Genomic DNA, 26,204 nt, shown 5'->3' on the forward strand with positions numbered 1-26,204 from the left:
TAATATAAACTCTGGCAGATAATATAAACTTTGTGGCCCTGACTATGGGTGGCTGCAGACAACTGAGTCTTTGTCCAGCAAGTGTTGCTTTCTGCAGCTTGCTGTTGAGGGGAATCCTACGGGTTTAGAAATCCTAAAGGGATCTAAAAGCCAGAAGTCCTTTGCTGCTAAAGACTGAGAACATAAGAGCAGAGGCCCTTCTGGCCTAGAATTCTGTGTCCAATGGTAGCCAGCTAGAAGCTTCTTAAAGCTCAGAGGGGTTAAGCTCCCCTTTACTGTTTGTGACCAGTCATGTTATTCAGAGCTATACTGCATCTGAATGTGACGTTCTCATGCAGCTACAGTAACTTCTCACTCCACCACCGTGCCCCTCTTCCATCATTATAACTCCTGCTTGCTATACCCAGAAAGCCATGCCCACCACCACCTCCCTAAAATTCTTCCCTCCTTCCCTCCACACATAAACATTCTGTGGGTTTGGACTCCTGGGGAGAAGAGAGGGCAGTGGAAAAAGGCAGAACCTGTACAATGGGAGCGGGAGTGATGGTGAAATGTGCCCACTTACACTGGACTTCCAGGTGCATGGCTTGGGAATCTTGCCCTATGGTGTTGCTGGCTATGCAGATGTACTCCCCAGCATCCGTGTACTGAATGTCTTTCAGCGTCAGTGAAGATACCCGCGCATGGCTGCGCACCACAATGCGCCCATCCAGGGTCTGGCAGGAAAAAGAGAGAAGAGTTCAGAAGATATGGAAGATATGAGCAGATGACGGTGCATTCAGAGAGCAGGGAATGCTTGGAAATCAGGCTGGGCTTTGCTGGGCATCATTTACCCTATGTCCATCGTTCAGACATGGAATGGGGGAAGCAGTGGCCCTCCAAAAGTTGATGGACTCCAACTCACATTATCCTTGACCACTGGTCATTCTTGCTTGGGCTGATGGGAGATGTAGCCCACAAACATCTTGAGGACCACATGTTCCTCACTCCTGGCTGAGACACTAAGAGGCTGCCACCTGCATTCTGCTTTCCGGAGGTCATGATGCTTTCCTTGCTGTCTGCCCTATGAAGCTGAACTGAGCCAACAAAAACCTGCTTAACAACATTGCTTTGTTTTCAGGGTGCAAAGTTGCACTCCTGCCATGTGAAGGTAGGAGCAAAATAAACCCACTGTGCTGACATCCTGGTCCAATTTAATTTCTAATTAATTTCTTCTACGGCTGTTCACAGGCAGGATGGATACCACTGTCTTGTATTTCCAGCACTGAGCTGAAGTAGAGTGCAGGAAGACAGGGAAATGCTCCTGTGTTGCCCAGGGAAATGTCCGGAAAATGGCAGCACTCATCATAGCTGCAACCAACAGACTTATGCTCCACCAAGAAAAATAGCTGTAATCTTGGCTTTCAGACAACCCTACAAATGTCATGATGCTTTGGTTCAGTCTTAGCAATGACAAAAATATTAGCAATGAAGGGGAATGAGGTCATTTCGGAGAGCAATTGGACTGGACTCTGTGCTATGCAGCCAGCAACATAGTATCTGTACTCCAGACTTTCACACTGCCCTGGTTGCTGCAGCTGAGCCTGGCTTAACTGCAGCTCCAGACAGGTTTTGAAATTCCAGTGGTGACATGTCAGATTCCTCTCCCAATGAGGCTGATGCCATTTTGAAGGAGTTCCTTCCTAGATCCAATTCTCTAGGCTAGAATCTTGTTTCTGGTATCAGCCTGCTAGAGGTCCCTGGGGAGGACATGAAAGAAACGGGCGAAGACTGTGGTTTGACCTTGCAATCGGTTCACAGAGGTAGACCGCCCTGAACGTGGAGGCTAAATATAAATATCACAGATAATGGCAATTGATAATATTTGTCCTCAAAACTGTTTTGATGCAGTTGCTCTTTTCTTTTTCACATCTGGGAAAGGCGGCTATTGCATCGTGGCTGGTGAAGCTTGGATAAAGAGAGGGGTTTTTCCCACCCCTCCCCACCCATTCCCCTTAATGCAAATGCACAAAAAGAAATAAAACAAGCACACAACCCACACCCCAAAAACATCCCCACCTAACCAAATACTCCCAAGAGAAAAATTCCTGTAGATTAACAAAGGAATAGCAAGATGTTTCTACAAAAGGAAAACAAAGGTGGTGTCTACTAGAAAGCTGCCTATCAATGAAAAAGCGATTCTTCCAAATTGGGGCAGTGAGATTATTAATATACTCCATTCAGGGTGAAAATGCATCAAGAGGCTGTCAGCTGGTCCCTGTTCTTTCATCTGCAGCCGAATCAACATTCCATAATATGCACATCAAAAGTGGCACTTGTGGCCTGATTAGGCTCCAGCCGGCTACAAAGGGAACACACACTCAACTGAATGCCCAGTTTTATCATCAGTTGTCATGGCAACAGAGGCACAAGGAAGATGATCCAGGAAGTCCTATTTGGGTATATGTTTCTATGCCCTTGCAGCAGTGAACAACTTTACATCCCATGAAAATCAGCCAACATTGCTAAAGGTGTCACATCAAAGAACCACTTTGGTTAACAAAGCATATTAATGTCCAGGAGGGGCAGATCTAACAGGATTAATTCACACATGACAATTTATCACTTATATATATAAAATCTGCACATTTCTGTCCAATGCACATGTACTGGAATTCTTCATTTGACAATAGTTTTCCATATGCATACATGTTGAAGAAGAAATTCTTGCATTTTGCAAACACCTCCTCCCTCACTTCAGTGTTTTACCCACTCCCAAATGCCACCCTCTTTGCTTCTGACATACTGCCTCTCTTCCCTTGAAAACAAATTCTGGATTGGGTCCAAACACCCCAAAACACAAAACAGGTCTTGGGTTGGGGAAAGGAATGCATTTTCAAGGTATTTCATCTCTCTCCCCAAAAAGTGATTTTGCTGTACCTTCAATTCTTTTGACAAACAAATAAATATTGTATCCTAACAGATATATAGAATTATGCTAGGAAGTATGGGGCTAAAGGACTTTAAAAGGTTACAAGCAATAGCACCCCCCCCCCATACAAATACACGATGACAGTTTTACCAGCTCAATTTCCCCCCACAAAATACTCTGAGGAAAAACAAGCTGGATTCACCTTGTGGAATAAGCAAATGAATACATTCTTAGAGAACTGGAGTTTATGAGCACCACCTCTCAGTAGTAAAACAGCACATGCAGCACGGAGGATATTAAATTATATACAAATGGATGTAGAAAGATGGTGGGCTGACTTGAGTTCTTACCATCTTTTTCTGTTTACTAGGAACCCTGCAATCCACCAACATGTTTCACATTTTATAAAAACAAAACTGTCTAGACTCAGTTTCTCATAAGACTTAAGGATTATGGCCAATCTGGGCATGAATGCATCTTATTTTCCAAAAGGAAGTCACTGCATGGGGCTATGGTGCTTTGCCGTCATGCAAATTTCTTCTTCCTATGGCTAACCATCAGTCGATGGCTAACCATGCAATGGGGAAATGGTTAAAGCCTCTCTGTTCAGCTCAAATTCGTATCAGGCTCCCCCAAGACTTTTTCTGGCAAAACAGAAAGACATTGACTATGTCCTCATGCATTTCCAGCATCACACCTAGCTCAAGCCCTTGACGATCTGTGATCATCTTAATGCATTCTTACTTAAGAGGTTCTTATCAGGCTGAGATTCCACCTAATTCAGTATTCTTTCCAACAGACCCAGCACCTGGCAAGTGAAGGTGGTTCATCTAGAAATTGGTCCAGCAGCAAAGGAAGATCTACCTTCTGCCTGGGTTCAGAAGCAGATCACAGAAATGACCAAGAAATGACAGAAGCTCATCCTACAGAGTTCCCATCAGAGTAAGAATAACCCTTCTCATCTCCTGCCATAGATGCATACACAATGAAGAAATGGAAGAGAGGATGATTCAGATAGGATCTCCAGCATGTTGTTGTGTTTTGGCTCCTAAGAGTTTGAAACTCTAAGCAGCAGCTAAAGAAATAATGAGAACCACAGCAGAACCCACAGTTTCTTGCACCAGACTTCTCAGACTGATTTTGCTATAAGCCGGGTCATGTTTACTAGTACGCGGTTCTGACGCATTTCAAGAAGTCTACCCCATCCAATTTATGCAATACACGTTTCATTTGCTCGGTACACAATCCCAGTTTAATGGAAGCTGTTGGTCAAAATCATCTTTCCTAAAGTAGGGTTACGATTTAAATTATCCCCTTCCCTTCCTGCTCCCAATTTCCCAATCACAAAATTGAGCATGAAGTCCAAACTTGATGGATGTGGGATGAATGCACGCGATCAATCCCTCTCTGTTGCATTGTGGCTGAAGTTGGTGATCCATACAATACAGATAGGAGCTCCAGTTCGACATCTAGGTCAGTCAATTACCCATCTCTAAATGTAGTCTATAGGACCATCTTCTGGAGAACACATAGACTTTGAGATAGGTAACTGCACTGCTTCTGAGATGGAATGTGATGCAAACATTTTAAAGTAGAGCAGAACGTGCCTAACTGAAGGAGAATGAGCAAACAAGTGAATTTGAGCTGGGCTAAGTGGGCTGTGAGCACAAATCCTGAGATGAGGGGACTTACCAACTCACCCTCACCTTACTCCATGAGCCCATGGATGTCATGGATGAACAATGCTTTTAAGAACTTTGCTTTGGGAATTTGTGCCTAAAAGAGCTTTCAGCCTTCTAGGTCCAAAACGGAGAATATTGTTCATTGTTATTGAACATCACAGGTCCACTTTAATCCCACCAAAGCCCCACGGTGGAGGTCCTTGGTGATGTTTGTCCCATTCCAAAGACACTGTGCTTGCTCATCCAAAGATGCAGTAGGACAGAAAGAGGTTTCTAGAGCTACCAGCAGATAGCTTGAACTTATTATAGTAGATATATAGATAATCAACACCAATGCAGTTACATTATTAATACTAGATTTAGTTGGGTTTCTTACTGCTACAAGAAATTTGTTAATCCACAACATTTAAATACATATTTATACACATATATACACAAAGCTAGAGAAGATTGGCTATTTGTATGGTAATCTTATACCTCTTGTTTCTCGGGCCGGGTCCATGAAGCCTGGAGAGAACAGATAGATAAAACACAACACACACAAAAAAAGAGCAGTAAATGTTTACAAATGTTGTTGCTTCCCCCACTTCAGTTAATACGTTGTATGCATCACACTGCATTCCGTGCACATGCGAAACCAAATTTAAGAAGGGAGGTGAGGTGGGTGGGACAATGAAGGGCAAGGGGGATTACGGTGGGACCTCCATTCCCTGGTATTTGTTCCAAATCAGTAATTAAAGCAACAACAACAACCCCAAGTTTGATTGATCAAGGGCTAAATTATCATTTGCAGACTCTGCTTCTGCTCAGCAGCAAGGCAACTTAATCTGCACATTTGGCTCTGTCACACCATTTTGCCGCAAGCAGCCCCCAATGGCAGCAATCCCAGCGACACCCCCAACCCCTGCCCCACTGCAGCAGCTTTGCAATGCAAAGATATGGACAGAAATGTTTTCCTGGCACGGCATAAGCATATTACTCTGTGTCCACAAGCAGAGAACAGCTATTAAAGCGACACATTTTAAATGCTTTCTCATGCATGCATACAAGCATATTTTCTTTTTATGTTATATCATATTATTATGATGCATGCTGTTAAAGTGGCAAGAATGCTCATATCAGAAAAAAGAAGCACAATTTTAAATCTATTGAAAACAAGAAAAATAGAATCCAATTTAAACCTCGGGGTCAATTTCTCTACTACCTGAAACCCAAGGACGTTTTCCACCTATGCCCATTTTCCTGGTTTAATCTGCTGCAGTAAAAGGAGTCCATAATCACCTGGTAATAGAATCACACGACCAGGAAGACGCAAGACTTTGGGTGCAGTGAACACTGCGGATGTTTGGATGGCAGCAACAGACACAAAGGCCAATGGACACCAAACACAAATGGCATGTTTAGGGAGTGAGGATGAGCAATGAGGCACCTGTTTCCCAAATCATTCCCAGCAAGATCAGCGCCACCAGCTCTGACAATGACCACAGTTTCCGACATACTGCGTGCACACAAACCCTGCCCCAACAATTTCTGTCTCTGCTCTGACTCAGGAAGTGCTTAGAGCCTTCACCAACCTGGTGCCCTCCAGATGTTCTGGACAACAACTCACATCAGCTCCAGCTACCACAATTGACCTAGAGATCCCACAGCTGCCCTGAGGATTCTTCCCTCTGTAGAAACGTCCCCATTCAATACAGTGGGGGGACCCAATCTGCAGCTTCAGGTGACAGCTACTCACATAAGAGACTTGCATGCAAATACGACTGCTTGTACATGTGTAAGACTACATTACAAACAAGCCTAGTTACCCATCATACGTTAGCAATATTGCCCTGACTCCTCCTAAGCAGCAACCTGAAATCATTGACACTGCTGACGTTAATCTAAAGGAACTTTGGCCTTGTGCTGAGCCCCACTGGATGTTCTTCCCAAACACAACCGGGAGAACCAAAACAGCAGGAGTAAGGACATTTCCTTCTTGCAACAAACATATGCACTACAAATCCATAAGCCCCAAGTTCAATAAACTCCCTATAAGGATTTAGTTAAGTCAACTCTCAGTCTCAGTTTACCCCATCTGCAACATGGGGAGAATAGTACTGACCCCAACTTACAAGGCATGTTAAGGAATACTAAAATAATAGATAAGAAGTACTTTTAGTTATTTAAAACACTATATAAATGCTAATTATTATTTGCCATTATCATCATTAAAGCTGCATTGAAGTGGGCAAAACTCCAGGCATTTCTAACAAAATCAATCCTTTTGAAGATCATATTCAAAAGTATGTACAAGCCATTTATTTTGGTGGAGGCACTACTAATTGAAGCTAAGGAATTTGGCACAAAAGAGACGATTGACTGATTGCCTTGACAATGATGCATATAGTATTACAACTAACCTTGACAAACTTGAATTATAAATCATGAGCTAAGAGGCAGTCAGGTGGGGGAAACTGACTGGAGGTTTTCTGGAGAAGAAAAAGATTACCCCCTGTACTCCAATTCCCGTCCTGACTTTATGGCATGGATGACCAACCTGATTGGGCTCTAACCCAATTTCTCTAGCTATTGGCCATGCTAGCTGGGGCTGATGGGTCTTAAGAGTCTAAGAGCAGCCAGAGGCTCACAGGTTAGCCACTCCTAAGTGTATGGGTTCTTGTTTTACTATGATACCAACTCACAATGGTAAAATCTATCACAATGATAGGGAGGGGCCAGAGGTACCGTATTTTTCGCCCCACAAGACGCACCGGCCCATAAGACGCACCTAGTTTTTTGGGGGGGGAATAAAGGGAAAAAATTTTTATTTCCCCCCCCCAGGTGCGCTGCGCTAATCCCGAAGCTTGGGGCGTGTGGAGCTCAGCACGCCCCAAGCTTCTGGGTGCCGGCAAGGTCTCCGCTAGCCTTGGGAGAGCCGCGCGGCTCTCCCAGGGCTAGCGGACTGCTGCGCTAATCCCGAAGCTTGGGGCGTGCGGAGCTCAGCGCGCCCCAAGCTTCTGGGTGCCGGCAAGGTCTCCGCTAGCCGTGGGAGAGCCGCGCGGCTCTCCCAGGGCTAGCGGACCGCTGCGCTAATCCCGAAGCTTGGGGCGTGCGGAGCTCAGCGCGCCCCAAGCTTCTGGGTGCCGGCAAGCTCTCCGCTAGCCCTGGGAGAGCTGGGTCTCCCACAGCTAGCGGATAGCTTCCTGAAGCCTGGAGAGCAAGAGGGGTCGGTGCGTACCGACCCCCCTCGCTCTCCAGGCTTCAGCGAAAGCCTGCATTCGCCCCATAAGACGCACACACATTTCCCCTTCATTTTTGGAGGGGAAAAAGTGTGTCTTATAGGGCGAAAAATACGGTATATAATTTAGTTAATTTAGCTAATTCTCCAATAAGCAGAACCTCTATAAACCCTTTGCCAAGTGTGTTGGGAAGGCAGCTAATATGAAAAATGGGATCAATGTGTCTTTTCCATCTATTTAGTTTTTATTTTATTTTATTTTATTTATTAAATTTGTACTCTGCCCTATACCTGTAGATCTCAGGGTGGTTCACAACATATAAAAAACAGAAAACACGTAATAAAAACAAGAACAAAGACAACCCAATAACCGCCCACCCTCCCACAATGCATTTTTAAAAGGCACTGGATGTCTATCAGTCAAAGGCCTGATTAATGTTGAACGTTTTTGCCTGGTGCCTAAAAGTGTACCTTATCTTTATTAATCATACATATATAGTTTGGTCTGACAACTTAGGCCAAGAGGTTGGGGCAACACTGCTTAGAGCTGACTGTGACTAACTGGTATACAACTTGTTGAAATACTCATTTTATTTTTTAAAGGCTGCTGGGCCAAACCTTCTTGAGGAGTTCCAGGTCCTCGGCCTAAGTTTCCAAAACAAAGGCAAATAAGTTTATGTGCATGAGGGGAAGGTAGATGGCAGGGGGGCTGCACTGGGTGGCAGTCTACTTTGTGGGAATCAGAGAGAAAGTTACTTGGCTACCTCCACTGTTTAAGGAACTGTCTACCAGGTGTAACTCTAACATTACCACTGTGCACCGAGCTGGAGGCTTTGCACAATGGGCCCAATGGGACAGTGGGCCTAAGAACGTTGGCAAGAAACCAGCCCTAAGGTTGTGTGTATTTCTTCTGTTTCACCAAGAGAAGCTGCATAATTGATAGCAGACATGGTGTTGCAAATGAAGATTCCCACCATCACACAAGGCACCATTCCTGGCAGCACAATTGATCCATAGACAGCACTGTTCCTGTATCTAGATAACGCCTTGACTTGACTGCAACTAAATTATACCGTTTGCACAGTCAATGGGCACCTCTAAGCTTTTGCACAAATCCCATTCATTCACATAATCAACAGTTTTGAATAACAAACACCTGATCATCCATTTGACAACCTGGTAAACCTCGCAAGGATCTAGTCCAGTTTAATTCTCATGCAAGAGAAACTGGACTAACCCCAGGCTTCACTGGTTTGGACAACTGGAACTATGTCCTGCCATCTGCTGATTAATACAAATGCATACCATGCACTGGTATTTAGCTGTGACATTTGAGAGTTACTGTGATAAGAACTAAGCTGCCATGTGGAATCAGATCAAAAGACCCATTTAACCCAGCTTCCTGTGGTCAACAGGAACCGAGAGATGTTTCATGGAAATTCATGAGCCAGCAAAGGAAGTGATAATTTATTCTTACTGTTCAGTCCCCATCATCTGTTAGTCTGAAATGTACCACTGCTGGAAGATGGGGATTACAATTTTGGCTGCTGAACTGAACTAGACTTCCCCAACTGGTGCCCTTCAGATGTTGTTGGACTCCAACTCTCATCAACTGCAGCCAGAATTATGAATGCTCAAAAATGAAGATAAAATTTGTAATTGCAAGCATCTGGAGGGTACCCAGTTGGGGAAGGATCTGCTAAATCAACTCCACTCCTCCTTTTATTATGGTGTGCTAACAATATTGAGCACTGATGGTTTAGGAGGCCCATTTGTTGCCATTTTGCTTCACCCCACACTTGCTTAGTCTGCTCCCATAGCACAGATCTCTTGTTTGAACTAATGACAAAACCAAAGCATAAATGCCTGAAAATTAACTGGAACGTAATGGCAATATACAAAGAACAAGGAAACTCATCAGCAAGGCATCCAGCCCACACACCAGACAAAACAGCAGCAGCAGTAGCAACAACAACAGCAGCAGCAGCAGCAGGTCTAAATTCTTCATGTTTCTCCTCCCCCTGCCCATTCCAGTCTCCATTAGAAACTATCCAAAGGAGGATGAACCTTTATGGTTCCTTAGCATAGAGTGTTCAACGGCAGAAGTGAACGTTTCAAAAATATTTAGCAGTTTTACTCTGAGCTTCTTGAAGGGGAAATTCCTCAGGGAAAAATAACCTAGCCACCTCTCCCAGCTTTTTGCATTGTTTGGCTGATTTACAATGAATTCTCATGCTATATTTGAACACAGAAAATGCTGCCATTAGTAGCTGAACATAGGGAACTATAGATAGTGGATCGGTCTATTTCTGGTTTGTGCCTGTTTTCCATGTGTTCATTCATAAGTTTATTCTGTCTCATTTCCACATTAATCTACTTTCCCATTTTTTAAACTAATCCAGATAATAATTCACATTTAAGGATGTATTCATATTTTAATATGTATTTTTACCATAAAACATACATTTAGATCAGCATTTTAGCTCAATATGCACACTTCTGAACATATTTAATCCTAAAATATGCTTTAAAAATATACTGTTGTACTTGATTTGGTCTATCCATTTTTCTAAATAAAACATGCCTTCCCATGTGGCTCAAACAATCTATAGTATGGCTTCTTGTGTCATTTGAACCTGGACTGTGATTTGTTTGCCTTAACCAAACATTAAACAGCAAGCCAAAAATAAACCAAGAAGTCAGATAGGAACTTGCGTGGCAGGAGAGAAGCCTGTTCACAATGAAAACATGGCTCAGGACAAACTGTAGCTTATCATGACATACAAAGCAGTCCAATGCCTCCAAACCATTCTGCTCTCTATGTACAGTATGTGTTTGGATCTGAATTCCCTACTTTTCTACACTGTCATAACTAATGAAAAAGGTTCAACACTTTTCTTTGACCTTAAACGCAATTAACTAATAAGCACTGCTTGAATTTGTAGCTGCATAAGAACTGAGCAATGCTCTCCCTTTCTTTCTTTATTCACTTGCTGTTCACATGGGACTATTATGACGAGCGGCCAGCCCTGTGCAGCTTCTGGCCACATCCAATCCGAAGACATCATCTTTATTTCAAAACTGCTAATTATTTTTGCCATCAAGAACAAAAAAATGATTTCGATATGTGGTCGACGACAGTTAACAAGCGAGCACAAAGGCAGCCAGGGCTTTTGTGCCTGGAGTTACGTGCAGCGTGAAAGAGTAAAAGTGCAGGATATCAAGAGAAAAAAGAATGAACAAGCTCATTTGGGTCCACAGAATGTTTTTAGGCTACATATGCATCTCTCCCTTCCCTCACCCCCCCCCCCAATTTCTCCCAAGCAACTTCTGCTTTTGGTAGTTGCTGTAATGGCTGTTGCACACTGGAATCGCAGCACCAATACCCGGCCCATCACCTAAGAGCAAAAGGATGGGTACAACATTCCTTGCATGTTTGGCAGTCAGAAAGGAACAAAAACATGCACCTCCCAAGAGGCTACAGATCCAGCAAGCTCCTGGGAAGCAATGGAATAGATTATTTAGGTCTGCAAATAAATAATCATTTCTTCGTGTGTGGTTAAGAAATCGCCTCTGGGCAACCATGCAAGGAGAAGTAGATGGAGAATTGGTTCTGTTACCTGGGGCTAGAATCAATAACACATAGCTCCACATGGTGTACCATCGACAGTGGAAGGTCACCAGATACTAGAATGACTCCACCCACCCAGGCTGGTTTTTGGTTGTAGTCAACAAAAAGGGCTACAAAACCTCCCTATTAGTGCTAGGACTTGGCCTCAGAAATAAAAGCCTTTCCTGGCTCTAGACTTGGGCCCTAGCACATACCCTTTGGCTCCTGGCTCTCTCTTGATGGCTTAGCTCAGGGAAGTTCCATTCTTATGTGAAGCCATTGCAGGTTTGCAAATTACTAAGGCGGGGATTTGTTTGTTTTTTGCTAAGCTGACATAAATATGAATCCTACCTTAACATACAACAAGAGCAATGAAATTGTATGAGGCTAGTTTCACCCTGTTCTGCTACCTCTCAACAGGCCAATATACGTATTGCACACATCACAGGAGACTGCTGAACCCAGCCCCCAACTATCTATCATGTGTTTTTTGCAATGCATAATATCATTTGGATTCTTACAATCACAATGACTCCATGTCAATGACAGATATTCTGATCTATGCTAATTGGACATGGGGGACCCAGAGGTAAGGGCTACAGTGAGATCCATTGGCTTACTACAGTGGAATCAGGTTAGTTGTCAGCAGCCGTTTATCCTCCAAGGGATTTGTATGACATTTTGGGAACATGCCTTGGTAGAATAGCAGCCAACGGTGTAAGCCAGGGAGTCCCCAATTCAAATTCCACCTCATCTGTTGACTCTCTTGGTAGCTATAGCTATGTTACGCTTTCCTTCGTCTTGAATCCTCCATTAGCAGTGTGGGAAAGGGAACGAGGAATCTGCCAATTTTGAATTTCATTAGTTTCCCATTTCTGCAGTTTTAAGTTCAGTTCATGACATTTCAGCATCAGTGTGCAATTCTGTTTGAAAAAAGTCTCATGACTCTGAATTTTATTGCCATTTTTTCCTACTATGTATATACCTTTCAGAATCCAATTTTACCTAATGTACACATTTTTGCAAGCAATCGTCTTTAGTATAATGCATTTTAAGGCACATTTTCTCCTAATATACAATTTTTTGGGGCAGAGGAACTGCATTGCAAAATATATGAATTTCAAAAGATAGGTGCGTTTTGGTTCACATATTGCCTCAAAAATGGAAAGTTAGGTAAGTCCTTATTAAAATGAAATCCAAGCCATGTTCCCACTCCCGTCCCTAGTGTGGGAAATCTAATCTTGGTGAACCCTAGAGAGCTGTTGCATGGGATACTGAAATAATATAACTATTAAATATTACTATCTGCATGTGAACCAAGCTTAGAGGAACAGCGGTTCCAGTGTGCAACATTATACTGCCAGTTGAGAGGGAGTAGAGGAAGCTCCTAGGCCTTCTACTTCCCCTGATTTTATTGCCCTGCTGCAGGAGGACTGGACCTAAGGTGAAGCAATACCTTCTCTTCATTACTGATGTTCCGTGTAGAGGTCCTCCACGTGATGGAGGGGATGGGGTCTCCAGAAGCTTCACAGGTCAGAGTGATCTGGTCTTCCAGTTCCATAGCAGTTTTGTTCTCCACATAGGTGATTTTGGGTTTTGCTAAAGAAAGGGTACAAAAGCACACAAAAGAAGGTTTATTTGGTTGTTGGTTTATGTTGTCTGAAAACACAGGGCACCATCCTCCGAGGAGTCACAACTGAGCAAGGCTCATCAAAATAAATTCCATTCCCATTTATTTCATTGGGAATTGCCAAGAGTCTGACCATTACTAGTTGCAGGCATAAGGGAACCAAAACCTATCAAGGCTTTGCAACTGTATACATGAATCTTAATAATCAATTTATTATTTTTAAGAACAATAATGCTAGATAGTAATATTAAGGCTACAATCCAAGCAAATATTGGCTGCACTCCATTAACAACCTAGAAATAAGATCAATATAAGTATCCTTCTAAGGAGGCATACATAGGATTGTGCTCAAATTCTCTCACTAAAATCCATACAATTGAAATGTAATTAACTTCTTTGTTTCTTTATTTTTAAGGCATTTGTGTACAGCCATTCATAAACATTTATTCCAGGGTACTTAACAAAACAATACAAATCAAACACAGTCAGAAAAAAATATACAATGCAACATTAGCTTTTGATGGATCATATTAAAGTATACTATAATCCCATAATGAAAGTTAATTTGCATAATAATCTTGTTCATTTTGCATATTTTTGCTCCTGCACACTGCAGAAAGAGATTTTAAGGAGCAGCTGAATATTCACTAGGCATTGTTTTTACCCAGGGCATCTCAGGGGCCATAGAGTCGATTGATTCTCACTATCTAATGACAGAGGGAAAGGTCCAACCTCGTGAGGCATTTAACATCGGATGCCTCCTTCAGGAGGCTGTGGGAAGGTCTGCAGCTAGTTCCTCTCAGACATCAAGGCACCGACATCACACACAAGAGGAAGCACCCCAAGTGTGTGCATGTGGGTCAGGATCCTGATAGGAAGGGCACCCTGATAAGCTCCTGGAACATGAGAAAAACCATGTCAGCGCAGGAGCTTTATTACCCACAACCAAAGTCAATGGGCGGGAAACTTTCTCTCAAAAATGTGTATTTTAGTGGTTGTGGTTATTATGATTGGTTTTAATGTTTACTTTTGTAAGTCACTTTGGGTCATTTTTGTGAGGAAAGCAACTAGTAGCAATAATAATAATAACAATGGTAGACACCACACAAAGCCAGAACATAAGAAGAAAATGTGTATCTCACACAGAACCATAGATAGGTGATCTTGCACCCCTAACAGAACCGCCTAGATTGCGCCCCCTAGCCACAGACAAATTAGCTCTTCTTTCTGCCTCTCCTCCAATCCCCCAACCCCATTCAATTCACCCTCTATTTAAAACCATTTCTTATGAGGCAATAATCAATATTTATAGTTATGGACATAGTTTTAAACTACTTTTGGGGCCCTCCCCATCGCCTGCACCCCTGGCAGGGGCCCACCTCACCACCCCCTAGCCACGGCCCTGATCCCACACACCTACCTTCTACTCTGCTGTTGAGTCCAGAAGACAAGGGTGGCTTGATTCTCTCTCCTGACCCTTTTGGATTGCTCTCTCAAGAATTAGAAACTTGCCAAATATTACATGAAATCTGGGAAGCTAAGCTGGGGACTAGCAAACTCATTTTTATCTATGTACCAGGTATAGACATACAGTGGTACCCCGCAAGACGAACGCCTCGCGAGACGAAAAACTCGCAAAACGAAAGGTTTTTTCGTTTTCGAGTTGCCTCGCAAGACGAATTTCCCTATGGGCTTGCTTCGCAAGACGAAGCTTGCCCCGGGGACGAAGCTTGCTCCCGGGGACAGGGAGATCACTATCTCCCCGCAGCCCCTTGCTTCAAAAGAGGTCCGGGGGCAGCGGGAAGCTAAGCGCTTCTTTCCCGCTGCCCCCCAACGTCTTTTGCAGCAAGGGGCTGCAGGGAGATCGCTATCTCCCCGCAGCCCCTTGCTTCAAAAGAGGTCCAGGGGCAGCGGGAAGCTAAGCGCTTCTTCCCTGCTGCCCCCCGACGTCTTTTGCAGCAAGGGGCTGCAGGGAGATCGCTATCTCCCCGCAGCCCCTTGCTTCAAAAGAGGTCCAGGGGCAGCGGGAAGCTAAGCGCTTCTTCCCTGCTGCCCCCCGACGTCTTTTGCAGCAAGGGGCTGCAGGGAGATCGCTATCTCCCTGCAGCCCCTTGCTGCAAAAGACGTCCGGGGGAAGCGGGGAAGAAGCCGCTTCCCCCGGATGTCTTTTGCAGGGTTGCCGGCATGCCGAAGCCTGCGCGCGCTGACATCAGCGTTCCCAGGCTTCGCGGACCTCTCCGCCAGCAGGAGAGGTCCGCGAAGCCTGGGAGCGCTGATGTCAGCGCGCGCAGGCTTCGGCATGCCGGCAACCCTCCGCCAGCAGCGGCAGCGCTGCCGCTGCTGGCGGAGAGGTCCGCGAAGCCTGGGAGCGCTGATGTCAGCGCGCGCAGGCTTCGGCATGCCGGCAACCCTCCGCCAGCAGCGGCAGCGCTGCCGCTGCTGGCGGAGAGGTCCGCGAAGCCTGGGAGCGCTGATGTCAGCGCGCGCAGGCTTCGGCATGCCGGCAACCCTCTGCCAGCAGCGGCAGCGCTGCCGCTGCTGGCGGAGAGGTCCGCGAAGCCTTGGCCGGACAGCTTTTGAAGGCAGGCGGGGGGGGGGAGCAAAGACTTTCGCCCCCGCCAGCCTTCAGAAGAGGAAGGCTGGCGGGGGGCAAAAGTCTTTGTCCCCCCTGCCTGCCTTCCCAGGGGCTTTTAAATCGCCCCGGACAGCGGAGAAGTCCTCCGCTGTCCCGGGGTTTTTTAAAATGCTGGGGGTGGGAAGAAAAGCCCTTGCCCCCCCCCCAGCCTTCAGAAGAGGTCCGGGGACAGACTGTCCCCGGACCTGGTCTGAAGGCGGTTTCCCTAGGAACGCATTAATTGATTTTCAATGCATTCCTATGGGAAACCGTGCATCGCAAGACGAAAAAACCGCAAGACGAAGAGAATTGCGGAACGAATTAATTTCGTCTTGCGAGGCACCACTGTATTTATTCATGTGCTGCTGTTGTTTTAGATTGTATGTGTGTGTATCTATATCTATCTAGTTAAAGCTATGGTTTTCCCAGTAGTGATGTATGGAAGTGAAAGCTAGACCATAAAGAAGGCTGATCGCCGAAGAATTGATGCTTTTGAATTATGGTGCTGGAGGAGACTCTTGAGAGCCCCATGGACTGCAAGAAGATCAAACCTCTCCATTCTGAAGGAAATCAGCCCTGAGTGCTCACTGGAAGGACAGATCCTGAAGCTGAGGCTCCAATACTTTGGCCACCTCATGAGAAGAGAAGACTCCCTGGAAAAGACCCTGATGCTGGGAAAGACTGAGGACAGAAGGAGAAGGGGATGACAGAGGACGAGATGGTTGGACAGTGTTCTCGAAGCTACCAGCATGAGTTTGACCAAACTGCGGGAGGCAGTGGAAGACAGGAGTGCCTGGCGTGCTCTGGTCCATGGGGTCACAAAGAGTCGGACATGACTAAGTGACTAAACAACAAACAACAACAATCTATTATCTATCTATCTGCACACACACACAAGGAACTATTTAAACTTCTTATTTAAAAATAACTTCAAGATGCCTCATGGGAAGCAATTCAGATGAAACGAAATGAAACAAAATAAATAATTAACTTCCAAGCATTTGATGGGATGGTTACTTTTACAACTTTTTAAGTTCATTATTCCTGAGGCTCTGTCTACTGGGGTGGTGTGGTAATGATATTATGGGTGGAATTCGACATAGCACTAAGGAGATGGTTCCATTTCCATTTCTGCCTGTCTGATGGAATGATCTCCCCTTTCCTCTTCATGCTCACTGCTGTGGAAGTTCTCATGATCTCCAGAGCGGATTTGGAGGAGGCACAGGGTGCGTGCAGGGGGAAGAGGAGGTGAAGCTCCATTGAGGTAGCTGTAGTCGTGTACTGACTTCCACTAGTGGAACGGGTTATTTAAATCAGGAGGTGTAGTGGTTAGGAGCGATAGATTCATATCTGGGGAACCGGGTTCGCGTCTCCGCTCCTCCACATGCAGCTGCTGGGTGACCTTGGGCTAGACACACTTCTTTGAAGTCTCTCAGCCCCACCCACCTCACAGAGTGTTTGTTGTGGGGGAGGAAGGGAAAGGAGACTCCTTCGGGTAGTGATAAAGCTGGATATCAAATCCAAACTCCTCTTCTTCTTATATTTTTATATCACTATCTTGTTTTAGTTTTCGTATGTTTTAAATCTTTAAGATCCCTTGAGCCTTTTTTAGAAACAGGTGTTTAAGAAATTTAACTAAATCTTCCAACAGATACCTAAGACCGACTTTTGTCTGTTTATTTTTGGGTCAAAGAGGAGAAAGAATGAACTAGAAGCAATAAAAGCCCAACTTACCGAAGACTTTGAGGTGTATGGTGGCATCATGCTCGCCAGCTTTATTCTCAGCAATGCAGAGATACTCTGCCTCGTCGTTCTTCTCCACCTTGCGAATAGTCAGCTCTGAGCCGTCATAACTGAAGCCGTACTTTTCATCATCCTCACCTCTTTCTATTGATTCCCCATCCCTGAAGGATGCAAAGCACACGGACAGATGTAGTTATTTATCAGTTGGGGCTGGTTTATCAGTTGGGGCTGGCTTTCAAAAGTAAAATGAATGGAACTGAAGGAGGTTAAAGGAAAGCATGATGTTATTACTCAACCCATGCTCTTGGAGGGAGTTAATTTGGGTCAAAGCAAGACAACAACACTAAGCCTTTTGGGGCACCCCGGTGTTCCATAGCAACGGTGCCCTCTCAACTAAAACCTGCTTGCACAGTGCTAATGAACATGACCTGAGATTCTGCACATCTTACTTGGTCCAACTGATGGTTGGCTCTGGAAAGCCGTCTGCATCACACACGAGTTTGACTGACTGGCTGAGATTTGCCGTGGCATTCACAGTGCTCTGCTTGGAGCGAACAGTAGGAGGCACTGAAAGAAAGAGAAACAAAGAGCAAGAGATACACTTTTGATGAGCAGCAGATAGAGAGGCAGAGCAGTTAAAGAGGCCAAATTGACTCCAGAGAAGAGTCCTGTTCTTGGGTGTCCTCCACACTCTTTGCCTCTCCACTATTTGGTGTTTGATTTAGTTGCATAATTACTAAAAAGAAGTCTTCTTGCAATATTCTAACAGAGTTTATGGGCAAGGAGGACTCTAATTGTCTCCAAAATGCCAAATTCTCAATCGATCAAAACTCTGCAATATGACAAATAAAAACAAACACAAATGCAGAAAACATGTCCAGAAAGTGACATATCGGTGCTGTTTATTTAGCACCTACAAGCCATTTCACTGCTCAAATGCAGCCAACCTGTGACTTTGGGGCACTTCAAATATTGTTCTGTTCAGTTAATGCAACGTGCAATGATAGAAACAAAACTTTTACCCTTCAACTTATATTCCCTGAAAAGGTTGGCTGTTAAAGGTTTTTAGTTTGAATTGTTCATGTTAGCAGTCCCAGTCCAAAGAAAAACCTTCATGTGCCATCACTTGTCATTTCTGCATGAGAATTTTGGCCATGAAATGCCTCTGAATTCCTTGGTTGTGAGAAGTATCAACTTGGGAGAAGGTTATTGCACTTCTTCCTTCCCCCACCCCATGCCAACAAAGCCTCTCTTCTAAAGCACATGTTTAGGAGCAAGGGAGGGCAAAGGAGCAGCACATGTTTAAAATGGACAAGGTCCCAGGTTCACTCTGTAGTTAAAAGGATCAAGCAGCAGGTGATGGGAAAGAAGCTTCTCTACATGAGACCCTGTAGGGCCATTACCTTACAGAACAAACAATATTGGATCAAATGTCTGACTCAATGGAAGACAGCTTCCAATATTGATAATATCTTTGGGAAGGACTATAGCTCAATGGTAAATGCTTTGTATCCAAAGGTCCCACATCCAATCCCCCACCTTATTCTGTCTCAACCCCACAACACACACACACACACACACACACACACACACACACACACACACTTCAATACGGCCCCCAAAAGCCACTGCCAAGTCAATATGGAGTCAAAACCTTGGTCAGTCCAAGAACCTATTCCTTCATGGGTGACCTTCTGGAGGTTGTGTACCAAAGGTGCAAGGGACCAGAGGCAAAGTGGACAGAGCAACTGATATAACTCTTGCCTTTGGGCTACATTCCAGCAGCCACACATAAGTCAGAGATTTCTACACACCCAAAGCTGGTAAGGAAGAGGGACGATCATAGTTCAATGAGACATTGTAGCCAGGTGAAAGTGCTCGACCCTTAGAGTGTGGCCTGAGAAGAGCCCTGAGGGTCAGAAAGAGAGGCTTGGAGACTCCCACTGTGGCCCTGAGGCTCCCCTCTCCTGTTGTAGAGAATACTGGGAAGGTTGGGCGAGTAGCTTGGCGAGTATAAGGCAGGCAGCTTTCTATGTTCCTAACTCACCATTGACAATGACATGAATGTCTCTGAAATCAACCTCTCCACGAGCCAGGATCCTTCCTTCACACCGGTACATCCCCTCATCTGTTTTCTTTATTCCTCTGATCTGTAGGTAGTTGTTGGGCAGCACAACAAACCGAACTGCAAGAGAAAAATGGAACAGAAAGCTAGGCCACCTAGGATTCTTTTGTACAGCTATCCCTCATATGTTCATCTTGGACAATAAGCTTAATCTGAACAGCATTTCTCTCTCTCTCCTAGTTTCCATAATCAAGCTCACCAGGGCCTGGAAGAAGTTGGGTCCAACCAAACCAGCAATAAGAGCTGATAAACACAGGAAGCCCAGTTGCTGCAGCAAGGAGGTTTAGTTGGTGACATAAAAATGTATCCTAAATTTAGTCCTGGGCTTTCAAGCTCCCCACCTCTTATGCACCTGCACTAAGCCCCACAGGGTCTGTTTGGCAGCCTCAGTGCTTCATTCTGCTTCCTGATGCCTGGTGCTCCCTTTCATATTTCACAACAACTAGATTCTGGCCCTGCAATACAGATGTTCAAAGTTCTTTCCTCACCACCATCTTACCATCTTTTTTAAGAACAACATCTCTGCCCGTGTGCTTCCATATGACTGCGGGAGGAAGCGAGGAGACAACATCACACACAATGACCGCATCCTCTCCTTCTTTGAACTCTTGTGGACTGGGAGCATTCCTGAAAGTCAGCTTCTCTGGAAAGCAAGCAGAGAGAGTTAACCACGTCTGACCTCATACACCCAAGAGGCAGCGCGACACATACTAAGTACAGAAGCATAGAGTTGGAGGGGTCCTTGTAAGGCCATCCGGTCCAACCCCTGCTTCGTGCAGGAAAGCCAAAGCTGGAGTATCCACCCAACAGTCTGCCTGAAGTCCCAACAGAGGCACAGTACCCCACTGCACTTATCAGCCTATGCAATCCAGAAAAATAAAGTCAGCAGCAAAAGTTAAAATGTAAAGAACAGCAAAGCGAAGGCAGAAGCTGCTGCTCATGTCACCATCTTGGCTCTTCTGAGTGTTCTGAAGCCACTAGCATTGCAAGCAGAGGTGTGCCTAGGGTCCCTTGTGCCCTTGGCAAGGAGCTGTTTCAGCACCCACAGCAAGGAGCAGTACTGGCACCCCCTGACTGGAAAAAAGCACTGTACAGCAGTAGCCACATTTTATGTGACCCAAGTACTCAGTGTCTGGAGTGAGAGCGAGGCGAGGAGGAAGGAAGAAAAAGTTCACATGCCTTCGTGTCGCAGTGTGAGAAGGACGGGAAGCTTCTCCTTCGCTCTCACCATGACAGCAGTGTTGTGTCTCCTCACACATATACATCATACGCTCAATAGATTTTTGCAGGGGGCTGCACCCCTGGAGGGGGCTGGTTTCGCCAACCCCTATGTACACCTCTGACTACAAGAGGCTCTGACAGTGCAGGTGGCTCTAGGAAACTCAAGCGAGACAAGGGAAAACAAAACCACACAGGGATCATTTGCTTGTTTTGCAGGGTTCAATAGGCTCTGATCACCAGACTGCAGTGAGCCATGCTGACTCTAGGATTTTAATTAGTTCATCAGTTGGCTGAAAATATTTATATCCTCCCTTTACCCACAAAGTGACCAGTCACAAGGAAAATACATAATGCTTAACAGAAGAACAATAAAACGTGAGCCAAAAATATTTAGAACACAAAGAAACCTAAGACAAGAACAGCATCTGGGGTCCCTTTGACATAGAACCCAGTGAGGCCCACTTCTTAAACTATGAGAGATGGGACAATAAAGGTTTTGGGGTGGGGCACCATTACTGGGGTGTCCTCAGTAGAAAGCCCTGGTAGCTGAAATGACACCTAGTCTGAAGGGCTGAAACTCATCAACATTCTTCCCAAAACTGGAAGACATTGGGATATACAAATGTAAGCATACAATGTTCCTGACAGACATTGTAAAATTGCTGTCCCACCTAGCTCTCCCACCCTTTGAAAGCAAATAGGTCAGGTATCTTACGGAAAATCTTCACGTTGAGTGTGGCCTCCACATCGCCTTCCTCACTGGAGACAACACATTTGTAAATGCCAGCATCGTCTATGTTGACATTGTAGATGGTGAGAGTAGATGAATCCTCCGTCCGCACCACTGAGATGTGCTGTTGGTTTGTCGTCAGCTTCTCACCGTTGGGGGCAAACCAGGAGATGTCTTTGGATTTGGCATCCCCAGTCACTAAATCAAAAAGGGTAAGATGTTCAAGGATAAAAACCATTGGATGTTCCCTCTTCCTTAGGAATCATTCAGACAACCCCCTAGAATCTGGGCAGGTGTGGGGCGGCCTCTTAGAACCACTGCTCTTGGGGCCCACCATACAGGTGATAAAGCTTTACTGAACACCAAGGAATAAAGTCATGGGTGGGTGAAGATTCAAATTTGTGATGTGTTAACACCCTGCTGTTCATGGGAGCCCTTGCACTGCGGATGATAGGCACTGTGATTCTAAGGATTTGCTATGCATTCATTTGTTTTCACACACTGACCGCTTGCAGCTCAGGTCCCAGGGAAAATTAAAAAAGCATTCACAAGGCTTAAAGTGGTGGTGGGGCGAGTTAGCTTTCTCACAGCAGTTCTAGAATTCCCCAAGAAAGGGCTTGAAATATATTAAAAAGACGGCACCAAAGATGTTTCCTAAACCCTTTGGGTCTCTGTCACCCGCAATATAGAAGGTGCCAGACTCTTTACAGTTAGTTTCAATTTATAACCAAAGGTCTAGACACAGATTACAATACATTGGAATCCAAGCACACACAAAAAAGAAACTCTAGAATCTAGACAAGCAACAGAAACTTTCTGAACATGTCCCACCAAAACGGAAGTCTCTGCGTACTCTCAGTACGCTTTTACACCCAGCGGCCAAAATCATGTCTCAAGACAACTTCCTGAAGATTCTCCTTCATTTGACGCAATTGTATGCACGTTTAAAGGAAACAGTCCCCACTGTCTTCAGTGGGACTTGGATATGCATGGAATTGCTGGCTTATGTTAGAGGAAAGGGTGATTCCACCATTCTGTGGTAAATGCTTACATCATCTTTGGATCAGTAATCTTTGTGCAAAGCTGGGAGAATGAGAGCACATTCAAGATGGTCTCCAAATTTGTTGGTGGAACAGCGTAAAGGGACCTCGTAATGGGATCTTAAGACAAGGGATTCTGCCTTTCCACAAGCAATATGCTGACTAACCAATAATGTTTTACCCCAAGCAGCTATGAACAGCCAAAGTGGGAAGTCATTACTCACCTTGACACAAGAAGAATTTGGACTCTCCAACAGGCACCTCCACTTTATTTGGAGCAATGTTCACCTGGAGAGAGACTGCAAAAAACAAGAAGAAGCAAATCAGAGAGAAATGCTAAGATGTGACAGCGTCTGTACTTAACAAAATACAAATCTATTGTAGATTTCAAGAGCCTTATCAAACTAGTTGTACCTCTTTTGTCATGTAAAACTGTAGGATGTTTGGTTATGCTAAAATTGTTCCACGGTGAAGGTTAGCTGTTCATGCCTATACCTGTATTTTAAGGGGTCATTAATATGGATTTACTGAGAAACTATTTTTGTCTCCAGTAGACCTATAGTTAAGAGGAAGGTTAGAATATGTCCTGTCACAGAAATTAAGGAGCAATTGTCCTTCTGCAGGGATGCCACTACTTTGTAAAATTAGTTACTGTATTTACTCGAATCTAATGCTCACCTTTTTTGGCCAAATTACAGTGCAACAATTAGGTGCACATTAGATTTGATGGCACATTTACATCCGACAGCAAATACTTTTTTTTTGTTTCAAGGTTCTGAAAATTGAGGTGTACATTAGATTCAATAGTGCATTAAACTCAAATAAATACGGTATAACCAGCTTATAACCTGGTTTGGAGCAACAGGAACAGTCTGATAGCATCTGGGGCTTGTTAGCAGCTCCATGAGTAGGGGTCGGTCTCTCCCCTCCCCTCCCCCCCCCGCGTGTGTGTGTGTGTGTGTGTGTGTGTGCGCTATGAGAAAATAACTGAGAGTCACGCCAGCTATTCTGAATTGGGCTCTACATAGGAAAGGAGAATTACATTGGATGGTCAGTTAGTCCCTTAACATTAGTCCATGAGCAAACTGCCTTTTGAACTCCCCTCTCTCCAGTACACTTCCCCCTTGAAAGTCTTTGTACGCTCTTGTGACGGCACTGGAGGTGACTATCTCTCTTTTCCAATATGCTGGTTGCCCTTTTACTCTACTTTATTTCTATGTAATCTAATTTTGCTCATCCATATTACTTTAACATAATTCACTCCCAGACAGAATGGAAGAGCCACACGCAGTAATAGAATGTGAAACGTTTATTAGATTCAGTGTGGTGAGACCTAAATAGCCCAGGACCAAAGAGATGTGGTGTCTTCCTTCAATTTATTGCCCTGTCATCCACTCTTGTATACTGGGCAGTGCCCATCACCAAGGGTGGGGTTTCAGCTATGGGGCACAAGAGCCCAGGCACACATGAGCAATTTGAATGCACATAGCTGTAGTCTTGAAGCTGATATTCAGAAGCAGTCATCCCAAAACAAAACACATATCTAGAAGGAAAATCGACTTCAAGAGGTTTTGCTCACAGGTCTGTTACACTGTAGGGCTTTTGATTCTGCAGTAACCAACTAGGTTATAATCACAATGGACCACTGAAATGGACCCACAATGGACCTACTGAGTTAGGGCTCATTCCCACTTCTGTTTGCCCTATTGCTTCCCCCTGAGAAAACCCACAGTTTAGTGCTGAATCGGACCAAACAGCCATCTGGATTTCAGCAGATCGCCGTTTGGTCTGATTTAGCACTAAAGGGCAGGCTTTACCCGCGGGAGGGGGGAGAGAGAAGAAGTGGGGCAAAGGCAAAACCACTCAGACCTGTGCCTAGGTACAGGATAAGCAGAAGTGTGGACAAGCCCAAGTCATGTCTATTAACTTTGAAAGGTCTACTCAGGCTTACATGGACGGAGCTTTTGGCCAGCCTTCTCAAACATGCTTCCCTCCAGATGTTGTGTGGCTCCAACTCTCATCAGCCACAACAGCTGTCATGGCCAATGGTCAGGGATGATGTGATTTGGAATGCAACCAGAATGGAAAGAGCTGTTTCAGGGGTTCATCTTCTGACCCAATTCTTCCCTTCCATTGTATGGGGGTTCCCTGGCCCTCAAACCACTTGTGAGTGAAATTTAAAGCTGAAAGATCCCAGAACAACTGGAGGAGACATCAGCTGGTTCTATGCCAAACTCAAGTTGGCCCTTGGATTTGTCTCAGACGTCTGCCCTGTAATGCTGGGATTCATCAGAGCACACCTTCCTCTGTGCCTTGCTAGCTGGGGATCTTTTTGCTCCGTACTATAAATGCCTCTCCATCACAACTACACATTCTCTCTTGGACTCCAGAATCTGTGAGCATTGTGGTCTTTCGTGATAAGTAATGAGCCATTAGGGAAGGCATAATTGGATGCTGGCTCACTTCCACGGACAAGCTTGCCGGAGCTTCCTGGCCTAACAAGTCCAGGTCAGAGAAGGATTTCAAGAGGTTTGACCTAATGTGTGCAATTTCCAAATTGCAGCCATTAGTTGGAGAGAAAACAATCACCATAATAGAACAACTGCTCAGTCCAGCATAGCCAAAACATTCCTCCATACCTCTACTCCTGCAAATGCTTAATTTGTTAAAACTCTTTAGTGGTCCAGCACTACAAAACTGGCTTCCTTTCAGGGGTGGCTGGACCACAAAGCTGTTTGATGCATGTGCCTATCTGCCCCCACATAGAGAATTTTAAAACCACAATGATCCTGCGGAAAGGAATCAGTCTCCTTAAGATAGCAGCAGCAGTATTCTTCCTTGGCAGCACACAAGGACAGTGGAGACTTGTTCACACATCCTGTTGTCCCACTGTTGTCTCCCCACCCAAACCCAAGAAAACTGTCAGAGCTCAATCAGAGCAAACAGCCATTTAGATTTTCTCAAGATTGACATTTGCTCTGATTTAGCATTAAAGAGTGGGTTTCCCCTGGGAAAGGAGCAGGGCAAGAGAAAGAACACTGTGCTTTCCTGGCACTGGACAATCAGAAGTGTGGATGAACCCTCTGTTACTAAATATTTTAATGTGAGCCCATCTAATTTGCATTTCCCAAGCCCAGGTTAGAGAATGTGTGAGCTGAAATGCAGCTGCCATGTGAAACTCACTCTTCCCTGCACTTCTCCAGTCAAAAAGTGCACATATCAGGGAAAAGTGTGGACCGAAATGTGGATATTTGAAAGGGGGGAAAAGGAATGCACAAAAATGCATAGTAGGCAAAATTGCTACAAAATTGCCTACTTTATAGTAGGCAAAATTGCATACAAAAATATGTCATCAGAACAAAAGTGTGCAAAAATGCATACACTGGCATTTTAAAAATGGAAACCTGCTTGAATTTTGCCTGTTGTCTATGTGGTGGTTCTTTCAGAACTAAGTGAAGACATCTTCCTTTCCTCAGGCTTTTCAGGTTTTTCTTTTTGGTGTTTCAGTGATCTTTTGTACTGTCACTGGTTTTCATTTTATTCCACTATTGCTTTTATTTTGTTCTACATTTATGTTTTACATCCGACTTTTACAACTTAATGGCTTTAAATTTTAACTTCAGTCTTATACTAGGCCTCGTAGCCACAGGCAAGAAGGAACTGAGTGCAGGCAAGGGA

General features: G+C 44.7%; 1 protein-coding gene across 10 annotated transcripts in view; it reads right to left on the minus strand.

The window, feature by feature from the left end:
• NCAM1 (neural cell adhesion molecule 1) overlaps positions 1 to 26,204 on the minus strand; it is a 220,553-nt gene that overhangs the window by 57,666 nt on the left and 136,683 nt on the right. For 7 of the 10 annotated variants that reach the window (XM_081172478.1, XM_081172476.1, XM_081172480.1 and 4 more), the window contains exons 2-10: positions 22,751 to 22,825; positions 21,472 to 21,684; positions 20,035 to 20,178; positions 19,458 to 19,595; positions 17,860 to 17,977; positions 17,402 to 17,571; positions 12,880 to 13,022; positions 5,071 to 5,100; positions 566 to 716 (exon numbers count right to left, since the gene is read on the minus strand). In XM_081172478.1, the coding sequence (XP_081028604.1) occupies positions 566 to 716; positions 5,071 to 5,100; positions 12,880 to 13,022; positions 17,402 to 17,571; positions 17,860 to 17,977; positions 19,458 to 19,595; positions 20,035 to 20,178; positions 21,472 to 21,684; positions 22,751 to 22,825 (1,182 nt within the window). The remainder of the gene's footprint in view (positions 1 to 565; positions 717 to 5,070; positions 5,101 to 12,879; positions 13,023 to 17,401; positions 17,572 to 17,859; positions 17,978 to 19,457; positions 19,596 to 20,034; positions 20,179 to 21,471; positions 21,685 to 22,750; positions 22,826 to 26,204) is intronic. The other 3 variants (XM_081172481.1, XM_081172479.1, XM_081172485.1) reach the window with 1 other exon arrangement.

Source organism: Podarcis bocagei, assembly GCF_964188305.1.
Source record: "Podarcis bocagei genome assembly, chromosome: 15".
In the NCBI taxonomy this organism is placed as follows: domain Eukaryota; kingdom Metazoa; phylum Chordata; class Lepidosauria; order Squamata; family Lacertidae; genus Podarcis; species Podarcis bocagei.